This window comes from Trachurus trachurus (assembly GCF_905171665.1).
Source record: "Trachurus trachurus genome assembly, chromosome: 5".
Classification (NCBI taxonomy): domain Eukaryota; kingdom Metazoa; phylum Chordata; class Actinopteri; order Carangiformes; family Carangidae; genus Trachurus; species Trachurus trachurus.
In genome coordinates this window covers 27,613,943-27,638,747 of record NC_139896.1, presented here as the reverse complement: position 1 = coordinate 27,638,747, position 24,805 = coordinate 27,613,943, and the positions used below count along the sequence as shown (strand labels likewise).

Sequence of the window (24,805 nt, the reverse complement as noted above, 5' to 3'; positions counted from 1 at the left end):
CTGTTGTTGGTTGCCAAGAACCGGCTCATGTATATTAGCAGTTCTCAAGGGAAAGAAGTGATCCATTTGTATCAATATGTTTTATTTATTTAACCTTTATTTGTCCAGGAAGGATCCGTTGAGATTTTACAATCTCCTTTTCAAGGATGTCCTGGTCAGGAAGGCAGTAGTACAAACAAAAGCAAACATACACAGCCAGATCAAGATAACAAGACACATCAGAAGTTAATTGTCAAAGGTGCAGCTGGTGACTTACAGTATAGTTCTGAGATTGTGTGTGAAGCCAGAAAGAGGGATCAGAGAGCCCAATCTCATCCCGACTGGTAGATCATTCCACGACCATGGCCCAAAGAAGGAGAGGGTCTTCATCCCTAACTCGGTCCTCATGAGGGGAACCGTAAATCGCAGCCAACTGATTGTGGGTCATCTGAACAGCAATAAAATTTGAGCAGATGTAGGACGGCAGCTTTCCTAGAGTGTGGTCAAATTGACGGTACATATTCAACAAGACATAAGGGCTATTCGGCTCAACAAAGGATGGACAATATACAGCACCTGCAAATCCCCCATCTCCCAGAGATTCTACCCTCACACATTAACCTTTAGCACAATTGTATTTGTACATTTTGTCATTCACTTACTTTGTATCATTATTAGTCTTTTTTTTTTTTTTTTTTACATCCCCTGCCACTGTGTGCTGTGCAGTTGTAACAAAACAATTTCCCCGTGGGGATCATTAAAGTGCCTTTTTGTGTGTCAGTAATTTTTAGTCTGAATGTGTTAAATGACTCAAAGGAACACATGTTTTTCACAGAGAACATGTGATGTTCGAGTACAAGTTCACAGTAAATCACTCTGCACAAAGTAGAGCAAAACTGAGTGCATTCTTTTCAAAACGGCTGAAGATAATAGATAATCACTAAAATGACTGATATCAGGTTAATGCTAAAAGATTTTCCATCAAGTCTATTGAAAATGAAAAAAAATGTATTAAGGCGAAGATGAAGTGGAAAGTTTTGTTCAAAAATGAGATATCTGTGAGCAGCAATTCTAACTGCTGAATGGAAGTAGAGCTGTCTTTGGATGCAGATTAATTATTGTGATTTTTTTTTTTGCAGTGACCTGAAAAAAAAGAAAGAATATTATTTAGAGTTAGGATGCAGAAATGCTTCCTTCATGACTTCCGGGGAGCATTTTTGAGAGAGAATATCACCCCTAGGGAATAAGTTATTTTTTACATCTGTTTGGTACGGTATGTTAAAATATAGCCACCATCAGCCCATTCTGGCTTGTTTGCTGTGAAACTGGATTGTCCTGTCACACTTCAATTATGTTTTTGTTGTTGTTGTTGTTTTACTTCACCTGCAGCTACCTCCTCTAGAGCCTGAACATGAAGTACCAGCCCACCATCTCGGTCTCAGTGGTAATTATATAGAACCAGAGCTCTTCCAGCTCCACATCTTTTTCCCATATTTGGTGGCTTCAGTTGAGAAGTGAGCCTAGAACAGAGCAGAGTTTTCTCTTTATTGGTTCAAGCAAGTGGTTTTCAGATAATTGAACTGCTAAAAGCATTGACTCAGAACTGCTCAATACCAGATAACATCTTGCTATTAAAGGACATTAGATTTTTTTTAAAAGCCCAATGCACCCCTCCAAGTCAAAAACCTCAAGTCAGTGTAGACCCACAGGGACAGAGAGAGTGAGAGAGAGAGAGAGAGAGAGAGAGAGAGAGAGAGAGAGAGAGAGAGAGAGAGAGAGAGAGAGAGAGAGAGAGAGAGAGAGAAAGAAATAGTCTGCTCATACGCAACAATTTCCTTCAGAGGAAAATAAAATGAGGGGAGGGGGTTACTGACATTGGTAGGATACAGAGCTCCAGCAAAGCACACATCAAACTGAACGCAGTGATGAGGACTGCGGTGCCTTGAGGTCCCACAGTAACAACGCAAAGGCTTGATTTAAAGGTAAGCTTCGTTTGGACAAGATCCCTTAGTTGATATGTTTATGCGGTTATGTTTGTTAAATAAAGTTTTAAGTTATAAGAAAAGCTAGTTCAAAGGACACAGATGTGTTTCTAGACAATAAGATAAAGATAAAGTGAAGACCTTCTGTTTTTTCTGCAGAATCTGAAACCAACTGGAGCAGAGCCACAGAGCGGTCCTCCGTCTGGGTCTGTGATGTGACCGCTGGCTGCGCCAAAAGTGGCGCTTTTACGCACGATGGAGGCACTTTTACGCGAGCAGGACAGTTGTGCGCAAAACGTTTCATGGAGCAACTCGAGTCTTGGAAACCAAAGCCACGTCGGGAACACCACGGTGAATCCTCTGAAGCGTAACGAAGAAGTGGCCAAAGTGGAAGTCACCGTCCTGGTCCTGGTGCTGCTGCTCGCTCTGACCGGGAACCTGTGCGTCCTGTGGGCGATCCACACCACCAAGCACAGCCAGTCTCGGATGTATTACTTCATGAAGCACCTGAGCATCGCGGACCTGGTCGTCGCGGTTTTCCAGGTCTTGCCGCAACTCATCTGGGACATCACCTTCCGCTTCTACGGGCCGGATCTGCTGTGCAGGCTGGTCAAATACCTCCAGGTCGTGGGGATGTTCGCCTCCACCTACATGCTCGTCCTGATGTCCGTGGACAGGTGCTTAGCCATCTGCCGGCCTCTGCGCTCCGTGCACAAGAGGAAGGATCGTTTCTGCGTGATCGCCTCGTGGGTGCTCAGCCTGGTATTCAGCACTCCTCAAGCCTATATATTTTCTCTACGGGAGGTCGGGAACGGTGTTTATGACTGCTGGGGGGACTTCGTGCAGCCGTGGGGCGCCAAAGCATACATTACATGGATGAGTCTCAGCATTTACATTTTCCCAGTGACAATTCTAAGCATCTGCTACGGTTTGATATGTTTTAAAATATGGCAGAATTTCAACTTAAAAACCAGGAGGGATCACTTCCTGGCTCTCACTCCCAGGGCCTCCAAAGCTGCTCACCCGCTCTCTCGCGTGAGCAGCGTGCGGCTGATCTCTAAAGCAAAGATCCGCACAGTGAAAATGACATTTGTGGTGGTTCTTGCCTACATTGTGTGCTGGACTCCCTTCTTCTTTGTCCAGATGTGGTCTGCGTGGGATCCAGCTGCACCAAGAGAAGGTAAAGACACTTTTATTTCTTTACTGGTGCAATTCTGAAGCATAAACATTCAAAAAAAAAAAAAAAAAAAAAAAAAAAACCCTGAGAGGTCCCTCTGTCCTTTTTATTTTTATTTTTTATTTTTACCTTTTTTCCCATTTTTCATTTTTTTCTGATTATTTTGGTTACAGCTTAAGATATGGGTTTCTGCAAGAAAGTTGACACATTTTTGAAATCTAATGTTGCTCTTACAGGTCATTTATACACTGGTAACACACACACAAAATATGAGATTTTTTACATAAAATGAATAGTGGAATAGTAGTCTTGGATAGGTCAAAATGTTTGACTCAAAAATGAGCACCAACATTGATTTCATTGTGTTACTAATTTTTATGTGGTGTCAGATTTTAATCACCCATTGGCCAAAAATGGACACACACAAGAACTGCTGTAAAATCATCATATAATGGATTACATTTATATAGCGCTTTTCTATTGTTACCCGATACCTAAAGCGCGTACAGTAACCATTATTCATTCATACACATTCACACCAGTAGCCTGGGGCAGACTGACGGAAGCGTGGCTGCCAATGTGCGCCAAACGGCCCCTCCGACCACCACCATGGTCATTCATGCGCATTCACACGAGGCAAGGCGGGTAATGTGTCTTAAGCCACTTCAGCTCTGCTAAAAACTACCAAACATTCAATCATTTACTGCAGTGAAGTTAGTTTGAAGTTGGATATTTGACAGACATTCGCTCACTCACTCGCTTCTCAATATATTAAAAATTCATATAAAATATTAGATGTGTTCAAATGCAATAAAAACAGGTGTGTCTCATAGAGGAGGCTTAGCCCTACCATCCTGTGTTGATTTTGAGCCAACAGGTCACATGACCTGAGAGTTATTGAGCTCTAATGCTCATATTTACAGTATAAAATACATAAAAAATTCATATAAAATATTAAATGTGTTTAAATACAATATAAACAGGTGTGTCTCATAGAGGAGGCTTAGCCCTACCATCCTGTGTTGATTTTGAGCCAACAGGTCACATGACCTAGGAGTTATTGAGCTATAATGCTCATATTTACAGTATAAAATAAATCAAAAATCCATATAAAATATTACATTCGTTTAAATGCAATAAAAACAGGTGTGTCTCATAGAGGAGGCTTAGCCCTACCATCCTATGTTGATTTTGAGCCAACAGGTCACATGACCTAGGAGTTATTGAGCTATAATGCTCATATTTACAGTATAAAATAAATCAAAAATCCATATAAAATATTACATTCGTTTAAATGCAATAAAAACAGGTGCGTGTCATAGAGGAGGCTTAGCTCTGCACCCTGTGTTGATTTTGAGCCAACAGGTCACATGACCTGGGAGTTATTGAGCTCTAATGCTCATATTTAGCCTACTGTATAAAATATATTAAAAATTCATATAAAATAGTAAATGTGTTTAAATGCAATAAAAACGGGTGTGTGTCATAGAGGAGACTTAGATCTTCTGTTCTGTGTTGATTTTGAGCCAACAGGTCACATGACCTAGGAGTTATTGAGCTCTAACACCCATATTTACTGTATAAAATATATAAAAAATTAATGTGACCTGTTGGCTCAAAATCAACACAGAATGGCAGATGTGAGCCTCCTCTATGACACACACCTGTTTATATTGCATTTAAACACATTTACTATTTTATATGAATATTTTATATATTTTATACAGTAAATATGAGCATTAATAGCTCAATAACTCCCAGGTCATGTGACCTGTTGGCTCAAAATCAACACAGGATGGTAGAGCTAAGCCTCTTCTATGACACATACACCTGTTTTTATTGTATTTAAACACATTTAATATTTTATATGAATTTTTAATGTATTTTATACTGTAAATATGAGCATTATAGCTCAATAACTCCTAGGTCATGGGACCTGTTGGCTCAAAATCAACATAGGATGGTAGGGCTAAGCCTCCTCTATGAGACACACCTGTTTTTATTGCATTTAAACGAATGTAATATTTTATATGGATTTTTGATTTATTTTATACTGTAAATATGAGCATTATAGCTCAATAACTCCTAGGTCATGGGACCTGTTGGCTCAAAATCAACACAGGATGGTAGAGCTAAGCCTCCTCTATGAGACACACCCGTTTTTATTGCATTTAAACACATTTACTATTTTATATGGATTTTTGATTTATTTTATACTGTAAATATGAGCATTATAGCTCAATAACTCCTAGGTCATGGGACCTGTTGGCTCAAAATCAACATAGGATGGTAGGGCTAAGCCTCCTCTATGAGACACACCTGTTTTTATTGCATTTAAACGAATGTAATATTTTATATGGATTTTTGATTTATTTTATACTGTAAATATGAGCATTATAGCTCAATAACTCCTAGGTCATGTGACCTGTTGGCTCAAAATCAACACAGGATGGTAGAGCTAAGCCTCCTCTATGACACACACCTGTTTTTATTGTATTTAAACACATTTAATATTTTATATGCATTTTTAATGTATTTTATACTGTAAATATGAGCATTAGAGCTCAATAACTCTCAGGTCATGTGACCTGTTGGCTCAAAATCAGCACAGGGTGGTAGAGCTAAGCCTCCTCTATGACACACACCTGTTTTTATTGCATTTAAACACATTTACTATTTTTTATGAATATTTTATATAGGCCTATTTTATACAGTAAATATGAGCATTAATAGCTCAATAACTCCCAGGTCATGTGACCTGTTGGCTCTAAATCAACACAGGATGGTAGAGCTAAGCCTCCTCTATGACACACACCTGTTTTTATTGTATTTAAACACATTTAATATTTTATATGAATTTTTAATGTATTTTATACTGTAAATATGAGCATTATAGCTCAATAACTCCTAGGTCATGTGACCTGTTGGCTCAAAATCAACACAGGATGGTAGGGCTAAGCCTCCTCTATGAGACACACCTGTTTTTATTGTATTTAAACACATTTAATATTTTATATGAATATTTTATATATTTTATACAGTAAATATGAGCATTATAGCTCAATAACTCCTAGGTCATGTGACCTGTTGACTCAGAATCAACACAGGATGGTAGGGCTAAGCCTCCTCTATGAGACACACCTGTTTTCATTGTATTTAAACACATTTAATATTTTATATGAATTTTTAATGTATTTTATACTGTAAATATGAGCATTAGAGCTCAATAACTCTCAGGTCATGTAACCTGTTGGCTCAAAATCAACACAGGATGGTAGGGCTAAGCCTCCTCTATGACACACACCTGTTTTTATTGCATTTAAACACATTAAATATTTTATATGAATTTTTAATGTATTTTATACTGTAAATATGAGCATTATAGCTCAATAACTCCTAGGTCATGTGACCTGTTGGCTCAAAATCGACACAGGATGGTAGAGCTAAGCCTCCTCTATGAGACACACCTGTTTTTATTGCATTTGAACACATCTAATATTTTATATGGATTTTTAATATATTGAGAAGCGAGTGAGTGAGCGAATGTCTGTCAAATATCCAACTTCAAACTAACTTCACTGCAGTCAATCATTTCTGGAATTTTAACCCTTTAAGTGCAAAAGAAAAGAGCAGAAAAAGAATATTGATATGTGATGATTTTATAGCAGTTCTTCTGATGGTCCATTTGTGGATATGAGGGTCCCAAAAGGATGAAAATTGAAGGACAAGGGTTAAAATAAAAGACTGCTATTTGCTCTGAGTCAGTCAGCACAGCATCACATCAAGATTGACACTGTTGTGTTCTCTGACATAACACAAAAACAGTTCTTCAGTAACACTAAGGGTCTTATACACACAAAGGGCATTCTCCCACCATACAATATGTCTGGGAATGCATAAGCAATCCTCCACTTTACTTCCAAGACAACACAATGGTGTTTAACTCCAGACTTCCCCCCAGAGTGAACACAGATGAATGGGAGTGTCATTTACAGTGGTTATCAGTTCAGAAAAAAAAGCCTCAGAGCCACTGGGAGAGCAAATGTACCGGGACATCAAAGAGCTTCTCTCTCTCTCTCCTCCCAGTGGTGGTTTATGTAATTTCCATTTAACTGCATAGTTTGTTCAGATTTATCCCTCGTATCTCTAGACATTAAAGGGGACAAGAGCAGCATGGCAGATATGCTCCATAAGCTTTAAAAGTGGTGTTATCCGGGTTAACATTGCATGAGCATTCAGTCTATAGACCTATCCTAAATAGTCTAGACTCTGGACTGAGCCCAGTTAATCGTCTTCCTGTTTTAGGCCTCTTCTGAGCAGTTTTGCACAACATGAGGAAAATAAACACATTAAAGGCAAGAATGCGTGTACCAATCTGGGGGCAATCTGGTTTAGATGGATGGACTCCATCACTACTGTATTTTCAGTCTAAACTTTGCTGTCCTTTAAAAACAACGTGTCACTGCAACGTTAACATTTCATTATCTATTTTCAGATACCACAACAGGCCTTTATTTGTTTGGTCTGTTAAATGGTGGGAGGAGTTCTATGAACTGAGAACAGGAACATCAGATCTTTGTTTATCAGGAAAACTCTACATTTCCATATCTGAAGATGTGTAGGCTACTTTTAATTGTAGATTAATCCAAGGTACATTATTGATGCAAATTCATTTTAAACAAGGTGAGCAAGAAAAGACAAATGTATGGTTTGCCTATGTGCAAGGGGGAAAGAAAGAAGAAAAGAGAGGGAAGAAGAACAGATACAATCAATTTGAAATCTCTCTATATTTTTTGGTATTTGGAGCAGTTGCAGGGAGGATGAACTGGTACAATGAATATAAATGAGCTGTTATGGATGCAATCCGTGATAACGACCTCTAGGTTTCAAAGAAAACTTTACAGAGGAAAAAAAGAAGCGTCTCTCCTGACCTCGGCACAAAAGTAAAGATAATTCAGATTTCGCTGAATCTATGCTCGGGACTTATTGCGCTCCCTTTGATTAATGCCACAGAGTTGGAACCCTGAACTTCATTAATATCATCACATTGTCCAACCTGCGGAGGATCCACCGACAGTGAAGCAGAATCTGAACCGTGCAGAAACCTTGTGCACTCACATCATGTTTGTTTAACCTTTTAGCTTCAGAATTATCTTCAACAGTGCGTGCTCTCTGCAAAATGATTGATGGCACTATTATCAAAGCCCTCCTCCTGATTGTCAACATCGCCGTCTTTCCCCATTTTTCCAACTTCAATCTCCAAAGAACAGTGCTGTACATCATGATATTATAGAGAAGGAGCCAAGCTTAATGTTTTTCTTTCATTTCTGGCAGCACAAAGGAAGTGGTGTGTTCACTGTGAGTCAAAGTCAAGTGTAGCGGGGTCAGAAAGAAGAGGTTTGAACGTTGTTACATAGTGGTATTTCACTTTGCGAGTGCAGTGGACCAGACTCCCTGCACCAAGCGATCTAGACGGGCCGCTTGACTTATCTGTTCCACAACTCTCATAACTTTGACGGGCCGTTTCTTTGACACCTCAGAGAATAAAGCAAAGAACTATAGGGAGTCAGAGCAGCATGAACAGAACAGCATTCTGACTGGAGGAGGGAAGAAGACAACATGCTTTAAATCTCTCTCACTCCATTAGGTTTAAGGAAAAAAAAAAAAAACTTGGACGCCTTCCACTTTCCACTGTTGAAATGGCGTGCTTCTTCAGTGTGCTCTGAGGCTGCAACAATTGGAAATTTAATCAACTGAATTAATGAGAAAATAAGGTGCATCCCAACCCCCCAAGGCAGCATCTTCTAATGGAGGCCATTTATCATAGTTGTGTCAAGCAACTTAAAATCCTATTAGTTTGGTGTCAGTCAAACTTCCATATATTTTCTTTATAGAATTCTAAATGTTCCATGGCTTGTCTGAAACACTTCAGCATGTCAGGTCATATAATTCTCTACAAATGGGGTGTAATGTAAGTGCAGCTGCCTCATACTGATGTAAAAGTAGAAGTAGAAAGCCAACCCCGCCCAGGGAGGAGTTTCATGTCACTTGGTGTGAACTTCTGTGTGAGTGATCTTTCATTTAAAAAAGAAAAAAAAGTGTTTGCACACTGGTAAATGCTCCCTAGGATTTAAAGCAGTACTAAAGAACTTTCAGTTTTGGTTGAGTTTGGCGGCGCCAGTGGCCCAAAGCGGTAGTGTTTTGCCTGAAGGAAGACTCCATTTCCCATGAGCACTAGCGCGTAGCGCCGTAAACATCCTGATCTCCCGGTGCATGGAAATGAACAGAAGATGTCCAAACTAAGTTTCTGTTACCAGCGTATCATTTCACAGTAAACACACATGCACAATCCAACGGAAAGGTGCCGCATTGCCTGCTCCCTCCTCGCCGTGACTCGCGAAAGTGAAAGTGAAACTTAAGTGAGAGCCAGTGTCCCGCCATGCTCCTCAAAGCTGTTTAGTGCCAGTGAAGGAGATACAGACACCCTCAGGCCATGACAGAGGTGTCATTCAACCTGTTGTAAGTCGTTTGTTGTAAGTTGTATGTACCATCACAGAAGTTATGAAAATATTATATGAAGGTTGAAAAGTTCCTTAGTGTTGGTTTAATGAGAGTGGAGGGTCAGTGTTTCAGTATTCAGTATATGGGACGCAAGACAAATTTCAGAGTGATCTGACAATAAAGTATTATCTTATCTTATTTACAGATCTTCTTCAGGACTAAACCAACAGGAAGTTAGTGGGAATGTCACACCATCATGCATCTGATTGGCTGGCACCGACTAAACTAAACTCAGTCTGAAGTCTCAGGGCCACCGTACGGTTGGATCGCTGCATCCAACACACCAAGTGGGTGCCAGCCAATCAGATGCATTGTGTGACATGCTCACTTCCTGTTAGTTTAGTCCTGCACTATTCTTGCACTATTCTTCTCTGTATTAATCTTTAATTTTAATTTAACATAGATAATTATAGATTTATTAACACAAGTGACCATTTGGGTGTTTTTTTTGTTGGTGTTTTTTGTTAAATAGTTACAATGGCCATAAATACCCATCTTATTGCTTCACTAATGTATAAACACAACACTGCTGAGTCTGGCTAATGCTGGAATTTTCACCTAATGATGCTGTTGATTAAGTGAAAAGTTGGAGGATCAGTGTCATTGTGCATTTATTAGACCAGGAATGGCTGGATTCCACCAAAGTAAACAAGTCATGTGATGTCTTAACAAAGGCTCATGGTAAACCATCCAATATTTATTCAGTCTGAACCAAAGCGTCACCAACATCCCCGTCCCTACAGAGCCGGGCTGCTCAACAGCACTTACAAGTGCTGTCTGAAAGAGACTCACTCGCACACTCACAAAAGCATAGAGTCTGGGCTCCAGCCCACCGAGGGATTACATCTTACTGGAACAGAGAGAAACGTGCTTCTTTAGTGGCTTTTTAAAGATCCACTCATCCACTCCTCTTCTAAACTGCTTAGTCTATTCTGAGCAGCAGGGGGTTGGAGCGGCTCCCAGCATGCATTTTTAGAGATCCACAGACACGGTGCACCCTTGACAGGCTGCAGGTGACTGATTCTCTTCTTTAAAAGGATAAGACTATAAGACTGGCTATATTCTATAAGGATAAATACAGCATATATTTAATCATTGTTTTGAATCCTTAAAAATGGTTCAAAATTGATTTTTTTCCCCCCTCAACAATACTCAAAGAGGAGTCAACTGTGTATTGGGACTGTTTCCATCAGAGCCCAAATGAATCATAATGAAGGTCACTGTCAGTGTGATGGTGTGGTTCGCTGAGGGGTTGTACTGACAGTAACTGACGCTTACTGTATGAGATGATGAAGATACAATGTAGAGGGAAAACCTACAGTAAGAAAGTATACGTACTGGTGCATCTCAATAAATGAGAATATCATGTAAAAGTCAAGATGCTGCTGATTAACTCCAAACACCTTCAAAGGTTTCCTGAGCCTTTAAAGGGACAACGAGAAGTTTGTATTTGGTTATAAAAAAGTCTCATATTAATGTTGATGAATCTACGTTACCCACACTTGCTAATGGCTCCATTTTCGATAAATATATCGTTTCATCGTTATTTTGTTATTATAATTTGAGTATCTTACTTTCGGTTTCGCGGACGCTGCCTGGCAGGTCATGATAATAACGCCGCCGAATTGCCGTTTATGGTTGGAACTACAACGGTATCTGATCATCTTCGAACCTCTGACTTTCATACTTGATGAATGAAAACATTCTTGGCAAGACGTCCGTCTTGCGCCGGTCCAAGAATTTCACTGTGCGCGCGGAGGCTCATGGTGTGAAAACACTTCGCTTTCCAAAACTCCTTGTTGTCCCTTTAAATGGTGTAGTCTGGTTCAGTAGCTCCACTATCATGACCTCCATCATATTCTACTTTATTCAGATGCGCCTGCAAGGAAATTAAATATTTTCAGCATGGAACACTTCCAAAAAATGTTCCCAGCCAACACTGCTGTAGTTTTCTTTATTTAGCACTGGCCTTCTCTGTCTCTCTCCACAGACATGGCCTTCATCATCGCCATGTTGCTGGCCAGCCTCAACAGCTGCTGCAACCCCTGGATCTACATGTTCTTTGCCGGTCACCTGTTCCACGACCTGACGCAGTGCTTCTTCTGCTGCTGCAGGCAGTATCTGACGGACCCGCCCTGCGGCTGCGATCGACAGTGCAGGCACAAGAGCAGCTCCTCCACCTACGTCATCAAGGACACCAGCAGCCAGCGGAGCCTCACGCACACGTCCAGCACAGGAGGCCCTGGACCCTGAGAAGCCAGCTGAAAGCCATCCAAAAGCTTCCTGCAGTCCAGTCATCTGGCAGTCACGCAAAGTTCCCACTCCCAGCCATTTGAATATCTGCAGCGCGGCTCCGCGGAGGCCGTTTCAACACGTTTGTTTTCAAATGTTTCAAAGGGAACCAGACAATAAACAGTAAAACTGTTTTACAGACAACACACACTGCAGCCAGTGATAACGCGAGCAGGACAAAATGTCATTGTGTCAGAGACGTGATGTGAAGTGAGACTTCTACACCAGTCACATTTGGCATCAGTTCCCAAAACATCACTTTCCTCCTGGACCACAGTCCTGCATAACTATTTTTTCTTCTGTTCTGCTTTTCTCTATAAACAACTGGGAGCATTTGGAAAGTTGTTTGCACACTCCTGTCCTTAAGTCCTGAATCTCAAAGTCTGTTTCCGATGGCTTGACCTTCAAAGGCAAATTATTATTATCACAGCAGCTACATCAGTGTTGTACAAGGACGTTCTAAAACTCTCAACTCCATTTGAAGATGCTGTTATTCAGTAGCCGTAATGACTGTTTACCCTTAAAAGCAGGATCACTTTGTGTACAAGCATCTTGTAGTCGTGTTATTCCAACGTGTGAGTGGCTGAATCAGAAATGTTGATATGCATGAACAACATCAAGGTTCCAGGAGTTAATTCCCGCTCTTGAGGTTCGGCTTAATGCAAAATATCTCCACTGCTAACGACACAAAAAAACAACTAATTCATCAACAAAGCAGAATCCACAAGGATGCATTTTACATCAAGGAGACTGGTTTCAGTGTTTCCAGCAGACTTTCTTGTATTATAGATCAAACAGTGTTTGTCCTTTTTGATGTAACATGAAATTCACTTTGTAAATACTTTCCACTGCTCCTCATACTGTACGTGTCTGCACATCATCATTTTGTATCGACTCCATCTCTGTTTTGTTTTAGATTTTGGGTGACTGGTGCAAATGGACTTCAGATTTCAGGCACTTTAAACCTGGTTGGGCTGTAGAACTAAAATAATGGTTCCCTCTTGTGGCAACATGTGATTATTCACACTGATGATCAGTGTCCTTGGTTTTAGGATCCGAGGAAATCTGGTGGGAGACTCTTATTCACATCCAATGTCACACAGTTTCAGTCATACAGATGATTTAAGAGATCTGTCATGCAGTACGGAATAAAAAAAACATTTCAGTTAAAACATTATTTATTTAAAGTTTGGCTGGCTTGTGCACAGGATTAGAAAAAGAGTAAAATTCATTGTTAGACGAGATTCAAACATCAGTGAAAACTTTGAGCTGGAATAAAGCGCTCATGTCTCTTTGCGTAGAACCACTTTGACCCCACTGTACATCTTCCCTATGGCCTCAAAGAACGGACTAATGAAGGTGTGGACGATGTTGAAGTACAGCTGACGCAGACAGTGGGTCTCGATCAGGCAGCTCTTAATGCACGGCACCACGGCCCAGATGTGGCAGAACGACAGACAGGCGAAATGGAAACCCCAGATCAGTGACAGAGGGATGGCAAAGATGGCCGTCAGGCAGCGATAACAGCAGTACTTGGACCCGATGAAAGCCATGTTGCTGCCTTCCCACACGCACTTCAGGCTGTGACTGCCTGCAGGCTCCGCGATGACATCATCAAAGTTCACCTAAAGCAGACGCAGAATTCTTTTGTTTAGTGATCAAAGCTCAAAGGGTCAAATTCTCTCCCCATAGCGCACAGAAACACTGATGGTATATTCATATCATGATGAAAACTCTTTAGGATGATGGCTCCTACAAGCTGGAAACAGACATTAATGTGTGTTTTTAGTGTTATTAATGAATTAATATGGTATGTGTATTTTTTCACTGTTATGGACAGAAGTAATAAGATAAGATAAGATGGTAACATTAACACATGAATACTCATTAGTATGTAGTTTATATACACAGTTAAAAATGTTTTACTCATCATTGATAAGCACTAACTGTATCATATACATACTACATACTAATGGGTATTCATGCATTATAAATGAAGAATTGAGTATTTATTAATGCTTAACTAATGCTTGATAGTGTGTACTTATGTTAAAGTGTTACCATCTTATCTTATCTTATTAAGTGTTACAGATAAGATAAGATAAGATAAGATAAGATAAGATAAGATAAGAGATAACTGATTGAACAACGTGTTAGTAGTCAGAGTCCTCTACTATCTTCAGTGTGTATCTCTCCACCACCTCCCCCAGTGTGTCCAACCTGGCTCCAATCACAGAGCCAGCTTTCCTAACTATCACATAACATAACACATAACTTGTGTTATGTGTTACATAAGTAACAGAAAACGTACGTATTAGATACATAAACCAAAGGACCTGTAATATTTTCTAACAGCAAAACATTGAATCATGGTAAAGGCATGATTGTTGCAGTATGTTGGAACCACTGCTTCAGCTATTTGCAGTAAACGCTCCCACATCATGATACTGCTGTCTTACATGTGTCCACTGCTGACTTTCTGTGATAGACAAAAGAGGATGGTTTGCACCTTGACCGTGTCCACGTTGATTCCCTTGGGGTCCCTGTTGATGAAATCGATCTCCCGGAAGAGGCTGTCCCCGGTAATCAACTCCTGCTGGCTGACGCTAGTCATGATCCCGTCCCTTAGACGGATGGAGCAGCTGAGGCTGAAGCTATGCAGAGGGCAAGGAGAGGCTGGATGAGAGGCTGGATGAGAGGCCGGCTGTGCTGTGGCTGCAGTCAGAGGCTCACAGGAGTGGCAAAGAATAAACTGAAACCTCACTCACTCTTAGTCCAACTCTGAAATCCCAGCGGGCAGCCGTCACTGATGACTACCTCAAACTGTCAGAAATACGGACTGACATATTGCTCACGCACTCACACACACAAACTCACACAGGCACATACACAATACCACAAACACCAGTGTTGTTCTGCAAATGTGACAACTCACACTGCCACTTAGCATTTTATAAAGAGGAAGCAGCCTCCTGTTGCATTTCACGCTGCCCTAAGGAAAAGCCATACGGAACAATAAATAGTCAGTGTCCCATTTGAAAAGACATTTAATCTTTTCCTTGCATATGAAGGAAGGCTATACTCATAAGCCAAGTAGCCAACATGGTATTTCATTATGAGCAGTTCAATGTAAGATTGCAGAAAAAAAACAGCACTCAAGTGTTGCCTGTATAAAACTATATAAAATACAAGTTATGAAATACACAGCTTGACCACAATGTTTGTTTTAAATCTTGAAAATCAATGTATAGATTTGTGAAGAAAATCGTATTGTATACAAGTACAAATCAGCATTGTGCTGAACTTCATGCATGCACTCGCACATAATGTAATAGACAATGGTTTCAATATCTGTTTCATTCTCAGTAATGAGTTGAAAGAGACACTGAGGTGTTTCTTCATCATGTTGCAGGGTGCTCTATTATTAAACTATTTGCCTCCCACTGGCCCTTCATTTCATTTAACAAAATAATGTGTTCTTGATCTCAAAACTCTATTCTCTGTCTTTTGTGCCATATCACCCCAGAAAACACTTCCAATATAATTTTACTACAAAACTAAATATTTCATATATTTTATTTACTTTGAATCAGGAACTTCTACAGTTAAAATTCAATCATCTAGTTGGATGTTTTTTGCTCTCAAAATTTTGTCAAACTACAAATTTAAGAAAATGTAAAACACAAATATTATGAGATTGTACAACATTCAGTTTGCCTAAAAGCAATTAATACTTGGAATCCTAAAAAGCATCCAGAGCCATAAACCCACTACAATATTAGTAAAAAATTCTGCAATCTCAATAAAAAGGTTCACCTTCATCAGTCACTGTAACATAAGCTATTAAGATACTAATGCTTAGTCACTGGTTATGTGGTTACAAACTTGAATCCTCTTTTCAGTCTCACTTCCCACTCTGAGGTTGAATTTTTTGAAAAATAGGCAGCTTGTTGAATTGCTGTGTCAAATCCAAATGATTCTCTGTCACATGCCTTGAGTATTAAAAACAAACCCAGTTGATACTGTCGAAGCTACACCGATCAGGCATAGCATTGTGACCACTGAGAGGTGAAGTGAATAACTCTTCATCATGACACCTAGTAGGTGGGATATATCAGGCAGCAGGTGAACATGTTCTCCTCAGAGTTGATGTGTTAGAAGCAGGAAAAATGTTCAGGTTAAGGATCTGATCCAGTTCTCCAAGGACGACTGGGTCTCTCTCTTGTGGCTGTTCCCAATCTGCAGTGGTCAGGATCTATCTAAAGTTGGTCCAAGGAAGGAAGAGTGGTGAAGCGGCCACAGGCTCATTGATACACGGGGGGAGAGAAGGCTGGCCCGTGTGCTCCCATCCAACAGACCAGATACTGTTGCTCAGACTGCTGAACAAGTTCATGCTGCTTCTGATAGAAAGCTGTCACAGCACACAGTGCAGAAGTGTGTTGTGTATTTGGCAGAAAAAGGGACCAACACAATATTAGACGGGTAGTCACAATGTTAGGCCTGATCGGTGTATATATTAACAGTGGTAAACTTTGTATGAAGTATTTAAGAATTAAACACCAATGCCCACTTGGGCTCAATCCACCAGTGCATTTCAGCACTTGATAAACAATCCCAGTCTGGATGTACAATGCATGTATGAGCCTCATTCTTTGGCCAGGTGAATGCTGAAGCCTCCACAGCATCTCCCAGCACTTGTGAACAAGGGACGCACAATGATGTCCAGCACAACACTCCACAGGCTCAGCAGCCAGCGGACGCCCATGCGGACACAGTGGACACAGGGAGAAACCATCCTGTCAAAGAGAGAAAAAAAACACACACACAAGAATAGGCGTTAGCTCAGTGAGTGATGCACTTATAGGAACTTTGTTATTTCTTAAAGGGATACTTAACCCAAAATCGATAATTCGCCAATTTTCTACTCACCGCCATTCAGCGGCGAATAGAACTCACTTTTGAAAATACCTCCATACTGCTCGTCCATACTGACCCAAGTGTCCTGAAGCTGCCACATGAAAAACTTGTTTGGAAAAAAAATGATTTGAGCTACTACTACAGAGCAGGGCCGGCCCTGTACATCTGGGGGCCCTAAGCAGGATAAAATTGGGGGCCCTGCCTCACAGTGTATATACCATCAAATATTCATAAAAACAGCTACCGTATGCAACCCTTGCATATTTTATTGTACCTCTATCAACATTATGGCGAGCAGATATTTTATTACTAATTAGAGTCACTGAAACACTTAAAGCTGTCTAATTGCACTTGTCATTTTTTCTTCTACTTTGTTTTTGTCTGAATGTTAATGTTAATATTGTGAATGGCAATAGGTGGCTCCAAACCTGCAGTATTAAATCACTACTTTTGATGTAGCAGAAAGATAAAAGATTCTACAAAAGATTACAGTTTGAACAGATTTATTCTCTTTAAATTATCTGTACAGCTAAATTCTAGAACCCTTAAAACAAAACTTCAGTTGAGAAGAAGATAGAGGATGTTGGTTGGTCAGCAGCATCATCAGCAGTAACCATTGGAGCTGTGGAGAAGATTAGTAGAATTTTTTAGCCACTTGTGTACACACAATTTAATTTTCCAACAGAGATAAACATATTGTGGCAACAAACAAGAAACTTACCAACTGTATGACTGGAACCAGCCACAGGGGAATGAGGATGTGGCAACATGACATATCTAATCAGCCATAAATAAATGGGTGATTGATCCTTTATCCCCTCACAGGAAAACAGCTGTTATCTTTTCACTGTAAACAGACCTTAAAATCAGCCAGGACATTGTGAACCATATGTTACCTGCAGCAGGCTGGTACATGTAGCAGCTAGCCAGCTAAGTGAGCTAACACAAGCACTGACATGTTTTTTGGCTAAACGTACATTTGGTAAACATAACATTAATTAGCCTTACCTTGTCCTTGTTTTTTTTTCATCCTCGGCCTTCTTCTTTTTCCTATTTTCTGCACCTGACGGATATGTCCTTTTGGACATCGTCACTGTTCAAAAGCTAATCACCTCCTCGCAAATCGCGATCTCAGTGAGTGAGGGAGGGAGGGGGCCAGGGGGGAGAGAAGGGGAAGGGGTGGTGCGCGCTCGTTACCGGACAACGGCCACAGTCTGCGTTACGTTTACGTATGCGTGTCACGATCATTGTTGCCAGTTGGGTCAAGAGTTACACGTTGCCGTTGTCAGAGACGGTTAGACAAATGATTGAGCAAAGTTTGGGGGCCCCCTAGTGGCTGCGGGGCCCTAAGCAGCTGCTTAGTTCGCTTATAGGGAGGGCCGGCTCTGCTACAGAGATCAGAACAGATATCAATTTTTTTGGGGGGGGAGGTATTTGGATGTTTCATAGTGTGTGTTTTGGACGATTCAAAAGTGAGCTCTACCCGCCACAATTATATGAAAATCTGTTGCTAGCCGGACCCCCCCTGGAACTCCAAAAGCGTTTTGATAACTCAGAAAATTCTCCAAACCCTTCCTTGGCATGACGGTGAATAAACATTTTGGGTGAAGTATCCCTTTAAGTGTTTAACAATCTGTCTTTTCATGCCAACTTAAGGGATAAAGATAGATAGAAGAGGAAGTTTTATAGGAACTTTGTTATTTGTTAACTGAGAGCATGTGCCTCTGTTTTTTAGCACCCACAGTTTCTCTTTATTTCAAAGGAGCATTATCGCAAATACAGCAGTAATAGCATAAAATAAGCTGAAATATGCAAAAGATGGGTCGGGGGGAGCCATAACTAAATTTACAAAAAAAATCGCCAACAGTATATAGTGTCCGTGGGGCAAATGCAGCATTTGCCTTTGTTATGATCCAAGCCGGCCCGGCGCTTGCTGCGTTCAATTGCACTCGGAACTCGCAAATCCGACCTCCGAACCGGGAAAATGCAACAGTAAATAGTAATGTAGCAGTGTCAGGCTGCTTACAGTCACTGAATCGCTCGGTAGAACACTTTGTCTCCACGTCCCTGTGTCTTTCTTCAGCTGTCCTCTCAGCGTTATTAAGGAGGAAGTTGCAGTTGCTGTTGTTGTCGTTGTTGTGCTTGTGCGCGACGTAGAGCTGCCGCTTCCACTAGCGAGTTTTCTTTTTCCCGCGATTGCACGTTCATTCAGCCTGGTGAGGGAGGAGGAGGGGGGAGGAGGGAGGAGGAGGAGGAGGAGGAGGAGGAGGGGGGGGGGGGGGGACGACAACGACGACGACTAAACGAGGCTGCTCTCTCTCTCTGACAGCTGCCCACTTGTTTATATCTGATATGCTCCGCCTGGCTCCATCTAGTGGCCGAATTAAGAATTTGGATTTGCGATAATGCTCCTTTAAAGCAGAAGTAAGCGATCCGGTCGTTTTGGCTAACTTCTTGTCAGCCGATGGAGTTAGCAGCCCCCGCCCTCGTCATGGATCTATTGGTCCTCGTTCCTACGTCACCACATTCACGCACATCCCTTAGCTGCACACACAGCCCTTCATGCCGTTCTCTCTCCTCATTGGATAAAGCTTGTAGGATACAAGGAATGTTTTCTCCTCGGCTCAGAGCAGAGCAGAGTGACTGACAGACCCGTGTTTCAGACCAAACACTCTATATAAGTGATTGCTGTCGGAAGATAGAACAATTTAAAGGGATAGTTCAACATTTTGGCAAATTGGCCCATTGCCATAATTGCTATAGTCATAGCAGTAGGTTCGTTACCTTTAATTTTAGGTGTAAGCTATTTTTAGTACAGCGGAGCGCAGCAGCAGGCTGCTCAGAGCTACGCTATGGAGGCTAAGGGAATTTCTTGGTTTCCCTCATCAAACTCATCAAATACAAAATCCCAAAACTCCACAGCGCTTTTGTAGACAAGTTGTGAGCTGCACAACCACCACGCTATGAGATAATGACGGAACGATACAAAACGGAGCCGTTTTCGAGGTAAATTCATACAAAACCGCTGATGCGCGTTGCGTTCAGGGACAGTTTTTCAGCAAGCAGTCTCCGTATTTACCCTGTATTTACCTCGAAAACGGCTCCGTTTCGTATCGTTCCGTCATTATCTCATAGCGTGGTGGTTGTACAGGTCACAACTTGTCTACAAAAGTGCTGTGGAGTTTTGGGATGTTGAATTTGATGAGTTTAATGAGGGAAACCAAGAAATTCCATTAGCCTCCATAGCGTAGCTCTGAGCAGCCAGCTGCTGCGCTCCGCCGTACTGAAAATAGCTTACACCTACAATTAAAGGTAATGGACCTACTGCTATGACTATAGCGATTATGGCAATGGGCCAATTTGCCAAAATGTTGAACTATCCCTTTAAGACATATTTATTATTTATTAACACAAACATTCCGCTTACTTCTGCTTTAACAAACTCTCATTTCAACATACTTTTGAATACAAAAGAATCTGAATTAAAATAATAATAATATAATAATAATAATAATGATGATGTTATGACTGTTAATTTATCAGAAACGTTCTTCTTAAATCAAAAATCTTTTGGGATGTTTTCACAAATCCCTGCAATGCACTTCTATGAATGTGGAGATCTCATCAGCGACAGTCTGAAAGAGTAATAATAAGTATCCGTCCAGCTGAGGCCTGACATATCTGGCATTTCCCATAATGCAGCTGGATAGCATCAACATAATTTCTGGTTCATTACTTAAAATATAATGCTGAGTGACAGATCTGTAGCATTAAGAAAAAGAAATATATAATAATAAGCTACTGAAATGAGATTGTATACCACTAAATTACATCTATATTTAATTATTCAAGTATGAATTAGGTTATTTAGTCAGGTGATTATTCATTTCATGAATCTTTTTATTATCAAACAATCAGAGTAGGTAACAGTGTTAACATGTGGAAGGCAGTGGGACCTAAACCTACCAGATGTGGAAACAGCTGAGGATGGCAAAGAGGAGACCGGATATGACCGACATGGGAATGGCCAGAAGCACCGTGAATATCCTGTAGATCCAAACCCGAGACACCTCGAACAGGGCGTGGCTCCAGATCCACACTCTGTCCCCGCTACGCACCGCTGGCGGCTCAGCGATCACATCCTCAAACGCCACCTGGTGATACAAGGAGAGAGTCGGTGCTGATGCTGCATAGGTGAAGGTTTACGTCATGCTCCTGTTTAGACTGATTTACTTCCAGCAAATATACATTATCCACTGGAGGGCAGTGCAATAAGCTCCTTTCTTCCATGTGCCAAAGACTGTGTGTGATTTTCTTTATCAGCTCTTTTTAATCAAGACATAAAACTCTGATAAAACAAAGATTAGAGTTCCAAGCAGGAGAATTCAGTACCTTGAGGCAGTCATTGATACCTCTGGGGTCTCTGACATTAATCAGAGGCTTGGTATCGCTGATTTCCACCAGGGTGGAAGTATGAATGTTCTCCTCTTCTTCCGGAGAGGGAGGGGCTCGCCACAGTGTCCGAGGTTCCTCCTCGTTATCAAATTCTTCAGGGCCGCTGGAATCTCCCAGGTCAATCTCTACCTCCTCTGAATCTTCCCCTTTCATCATGGTGTCCACCCAAACATGTAAAGAAAACACACGCCGAACAAGAGCAGAGTGTGTGTCAGAGCTCAGACTGAGGCTGCTGCCCGGACCCCTCAGCTGGCTCTGTGCACAGGGGGTTATATTGGGAACGTTACAGTGCCCTCGCTGGTATTCGCAGATGGTCTTTCAAGTCCAGATCATTTTCCTGCGCTGTGGGAGGACAGGAAGGATAGTAGGGGATATAAATACAGTGAGCATGGAGAGGACTCTGAATACACTGATACACCCCACTGGGAATGCAATCAGACTGACACACACACACAACATGAGACAGCTCTGCACATATGTGAGCAAAGATAGGGTGGGTCCCACCAGAATATTTGATTACTGAATATTTACTGGTATTTGTTGACCTTCATTCACTCCAGAGACTCAGGTGACTTACAGTAAACAAGGCATATCTTGTGCTCTTGTCTGGAAAGAGGTTGAGTTGTAAGACAATACTGCCTCCCTCTGGTCTCTGATTGACACTGAGATTCAATTATAATCATTTATCTTCACTGATAGAGTGGAATGTGTATGATTAACCCTGATGTAGTAAGATTTATTTCACCAAGAATCAGATGTAAAGATGTTCATGCATGGCCACATAGCCTATTTATGTCGGACTTTTCCCTTTTGGACCCTCTTTCAAAATATCAGGACGCTGTTGGATTGGGAAGACTCACTTTGTTATAACCTAAAGAGCCCAGAGATTTGATTATGACAAAATCAGTCTTGAAATACGGAAGCATTTTAGATTATGAAACGCAACTGAATGAGAAGCTCAGTCTCCTTCAACTAAAGCACATTTTCAGGTTTTAAATGCATAAAAGTACCACATCAAGACTTTTTGACTTTGTCAGGAACCTCTATTTAAACAAAATAAAACTTTTTTTTCACAAAATTCTAAAATGCTCTGGTTAAAATGATGACATTTGTGTTGTTAGGGTCAATTTTGACCCGGTTATAACGATAAGAACAATAATGAGAGTTAAAGCAGATATCAGCTTCACGGCCGTTTCGGCTAATGCTGCGTTCAAGGCAGGCTTTTGAAACCGTAAGTTACAGCTTCAAGTCACAACTACGACTTGGTAGCGTTCCAGGTAACCCGTAGCTCGTGTTTTTACCATCCTGTTGTCTGTGAAAGTTCCCTATAACGGCCACTCGTAACTTCCGACCCGTGAACTCGTACCAGATCGAACTGGTATGACTTCACAGGAAGGAAAAACACAAAGTACGAGTTTCTTTGAACGCACCATGAGTTAGCAGCCCCCGCCCTTGTCAGGCATCAATTGGTCCTCGTGCTACGTCACCACATTCACGCGCATCCCTTGGCTGCACACACAGCCCTTCATGCCGTTCTCTCTCCTCATTGGATAACACTTGTATCCCACAAGGAAAATTTTCTCCTCGGGTTACAGCAGAGCAGAGTGACGGAGAGACTCGTGTTTAGGCTGAAATACTTCATGTAAGTGATTGCTGACGGAAAATAGGACTATTTAGGACTTATATTAACAAAAACATTCCACTGATATCTGCTTTAAAACTGAAATCATAAGTGCAAAACCAAGCTTTTCATGGATAAGGAAGCCTAACAACCAAGAGATGAGAAACTAATGGGATGATAAATAATTGTTTTAGTGTGTTTTACAGCTGATTTAAGACTCGGGTCAAAACTGACCCTAACACCATAGATGGTAGCAGAAAGCTGACAAGAGGAAGGTTAAATTGAAGCCAAGTATACTGACAAAAAAGGCCCAGGGGGCCACACCAAAAAATATTGAAACCAGTGTTTTCATGGATAAGGAATCCTAACAATGTAACCAAGAGAAGAAAGTTTTAGTGTATTTTACAGCTGATTTAAAACAAAACCGACCCTAACCATAGATGGTAGCAGAAAGCTAACACAAGACGAGGGTTAATGACAACTATGACCGCGATGACAGCAAACCTACACAGCAAAACTAATTTGATGCAACATTAAAAAAAAAACATGTGTAACAGCATCCTGGCAACCTTAGTCAGACAAAAACAAGCCAGATTCTTGACTAAGATGATCCAGCGTCATGGTAGTCAAGATGACCCCTTATGGTATGTTTTCTTTTTTTCCACATTGGCCTTAATCCTCTTCTGTATCTTTATGACCTGTGTGACAAACCCTTTTTTTCATTGTAAATAAATGATCTGTTGAGATAATGGTATAATAATGATTTCATACAGTTCCTTTGCTGAGAGCACGTTGTACAGACTGAGAGACAGACATTGGCATTGGTGACCCAGAAACTTTTCACAAACTGTTTCTTCAACAAGCTAACCACTCACAATGCCTTAAATACCCGTTCATGCATGCATCCCCTCTCAGTCCCTACAACTTCATTTTGTGAGGCACGAGGATGAATCACTGCCTTGGTTTGCTCCGTCCATTATCCCGTGGAGGATATCCTGCATGCTGTCACAATATCCCCCTCTACAGGCCTGGATACTGTGAGGGGTTTGGTGTAAAGCGTCTCATTACAGGCGTTTATGGAAAAACCTCTCACCTCTGACGACCTTTGGACCCATTAACCAGACGAGACGTCCTCACTGCTATTAATAGGTCAGCTATAAATCCACAATCTCAGGTGTTATCAAAGTATTTTCAGCAACTCACCAGATCTTCAGCAGAATCCTCCTCCTCACCAAACAAGCCAGTGCAGTAGTCTGATAAAAAAAAAATAATAATAATAATAATTGAAAATTAGAAAAATTAACACACACCTGCACTTCAAATTTCACATGCAATGCTCTAACGTCGTGTAAAATAAATTGATGGAACATATAGCTTTTACTTTGTTTGACTGATGGTTGAGGCGAACACAATTAAACAGAGCTGAGAAAGAGAAATATAAATTCTTTCCTCCAATAAGCCAGTCTCCATGGTAATGAACATTTCTGCTGGATGAGGACAGAGAGAGAGAGAGAGAGAGAAAGAGCGCACACATGACAGAGAGCTTCCTGTGTCAGTGCAGGAGACCAGGGTATGCTAATGGACTGCACTCCCCTGGCAGATGGGCTTTGTTTGTGTCCGTGGCTGCACAGGTGAGGTCAGCAGCAGCAGGAGTGAGTGTGTGTGGAACAGAGGAAGAGAAAGACACATGTCACAGCTAATTGCGCCTTGGTGACATCACACAGGGGTCAAAGGGTTACAAGATCAGTTAGAGGACTTAGAATTTCAGCAATGATCTCTGTAGTTTTATGAAATTCTGAGCAGATTCAGCCTCGTAGGCTT

The 24,805-nt window shown here is 41.1% G+C and overlaps 3 protein-coding genes across 3 annotated transcripts; 1 reads left to right on the top strand and 2 right to left on the bottom strand.

The window, feature by feature from the left end:
* Nucleotides 1-2,216: 2,216 nt before the first annotated feature.
* oxtrb (oxytocin receptor b) lies at nt 2,217-11,952 on the top strand (the record flags this gene model as incomplete). The annotated part of the gene is made up of 2 exons (XM_083972718.1): nt 2,217-3,141; nt 11,690-11,952. The coding sequence occupies 2 exons, from the start codon at nt 2,217-2,219 to the stop codon at nt 11,950-11,952; spliced, it is 1,188 nt and encodes a 395-aa protein (XP_083828844.1).
* A 1,322-nt stretch (nt 11,953-13,274) lies between these two features.
* Nucleotides 13,275-14,605, bottom strand: LOC310986320 (caveolin-3-like; the record flags this gene model as incomplete). The annotated part of the gene is made up of 2 exons (XM_083972168.1): nt 13,275-13,616; nt 14,501-14,605. 2 exons carry the CDS (start codon nt 14,603-14,605, stop codon nt 13,275-13,277), a joined length of 447 nt encoding a protein of 148 aa, XP_083828294.1.
* A 1,230-nt stretch (nt 14,606-15,835) lies between these two features.
* On the bottom strand, nt 15,836-21,607 carry cav4a (caveolin 4a). The gene is made up of 4 exons (XM_083971473.1): nt 21,301-21,607; nt 20,875-21,062; nt 16,456-16,787; nt 15,836-16,402 (listed from the first exon to the last, which is right to left on the bottom strand). The coding sequence occupies exons 1-3, from the start codon at nt 21,517-21,519 to the stop codon at nt 16,637-16,639; spliced, it is 558 nt and encodes a 185-aa protein (XP_083827599.1). The 5' UTR covers nt 21,520-21,607; the 3' UTR covers nt 15,836-16,402; nt 16,456-16,636.
* Nucleotides 21,608-24,805: the final 3,198 nt, after the last annotated feature.

Coding starts and splice junctions, on each gene's coding strand:
- cav4a (XM_083971473.1), bottom strand. CDS start 21,519: ATGATGAAAGGGGAAGATTCAGAGGAGGTAGAGATTGACCTGGGAGAT. Junction 21,063..21,300: donor GTATCAATGACTGCCTCAAG/GTACTGAATTCT, acceptor TTGTATCACCAG/GTGGCGTTTGAGGATGTGAT. Junction 16,788..20,874: donor CTCAGCTGTTTCCACATCTG/GTAGGTTTAGGT, acceptor TCTCTTTGACAG/GATGGTTTCTCCCTGTGTCC.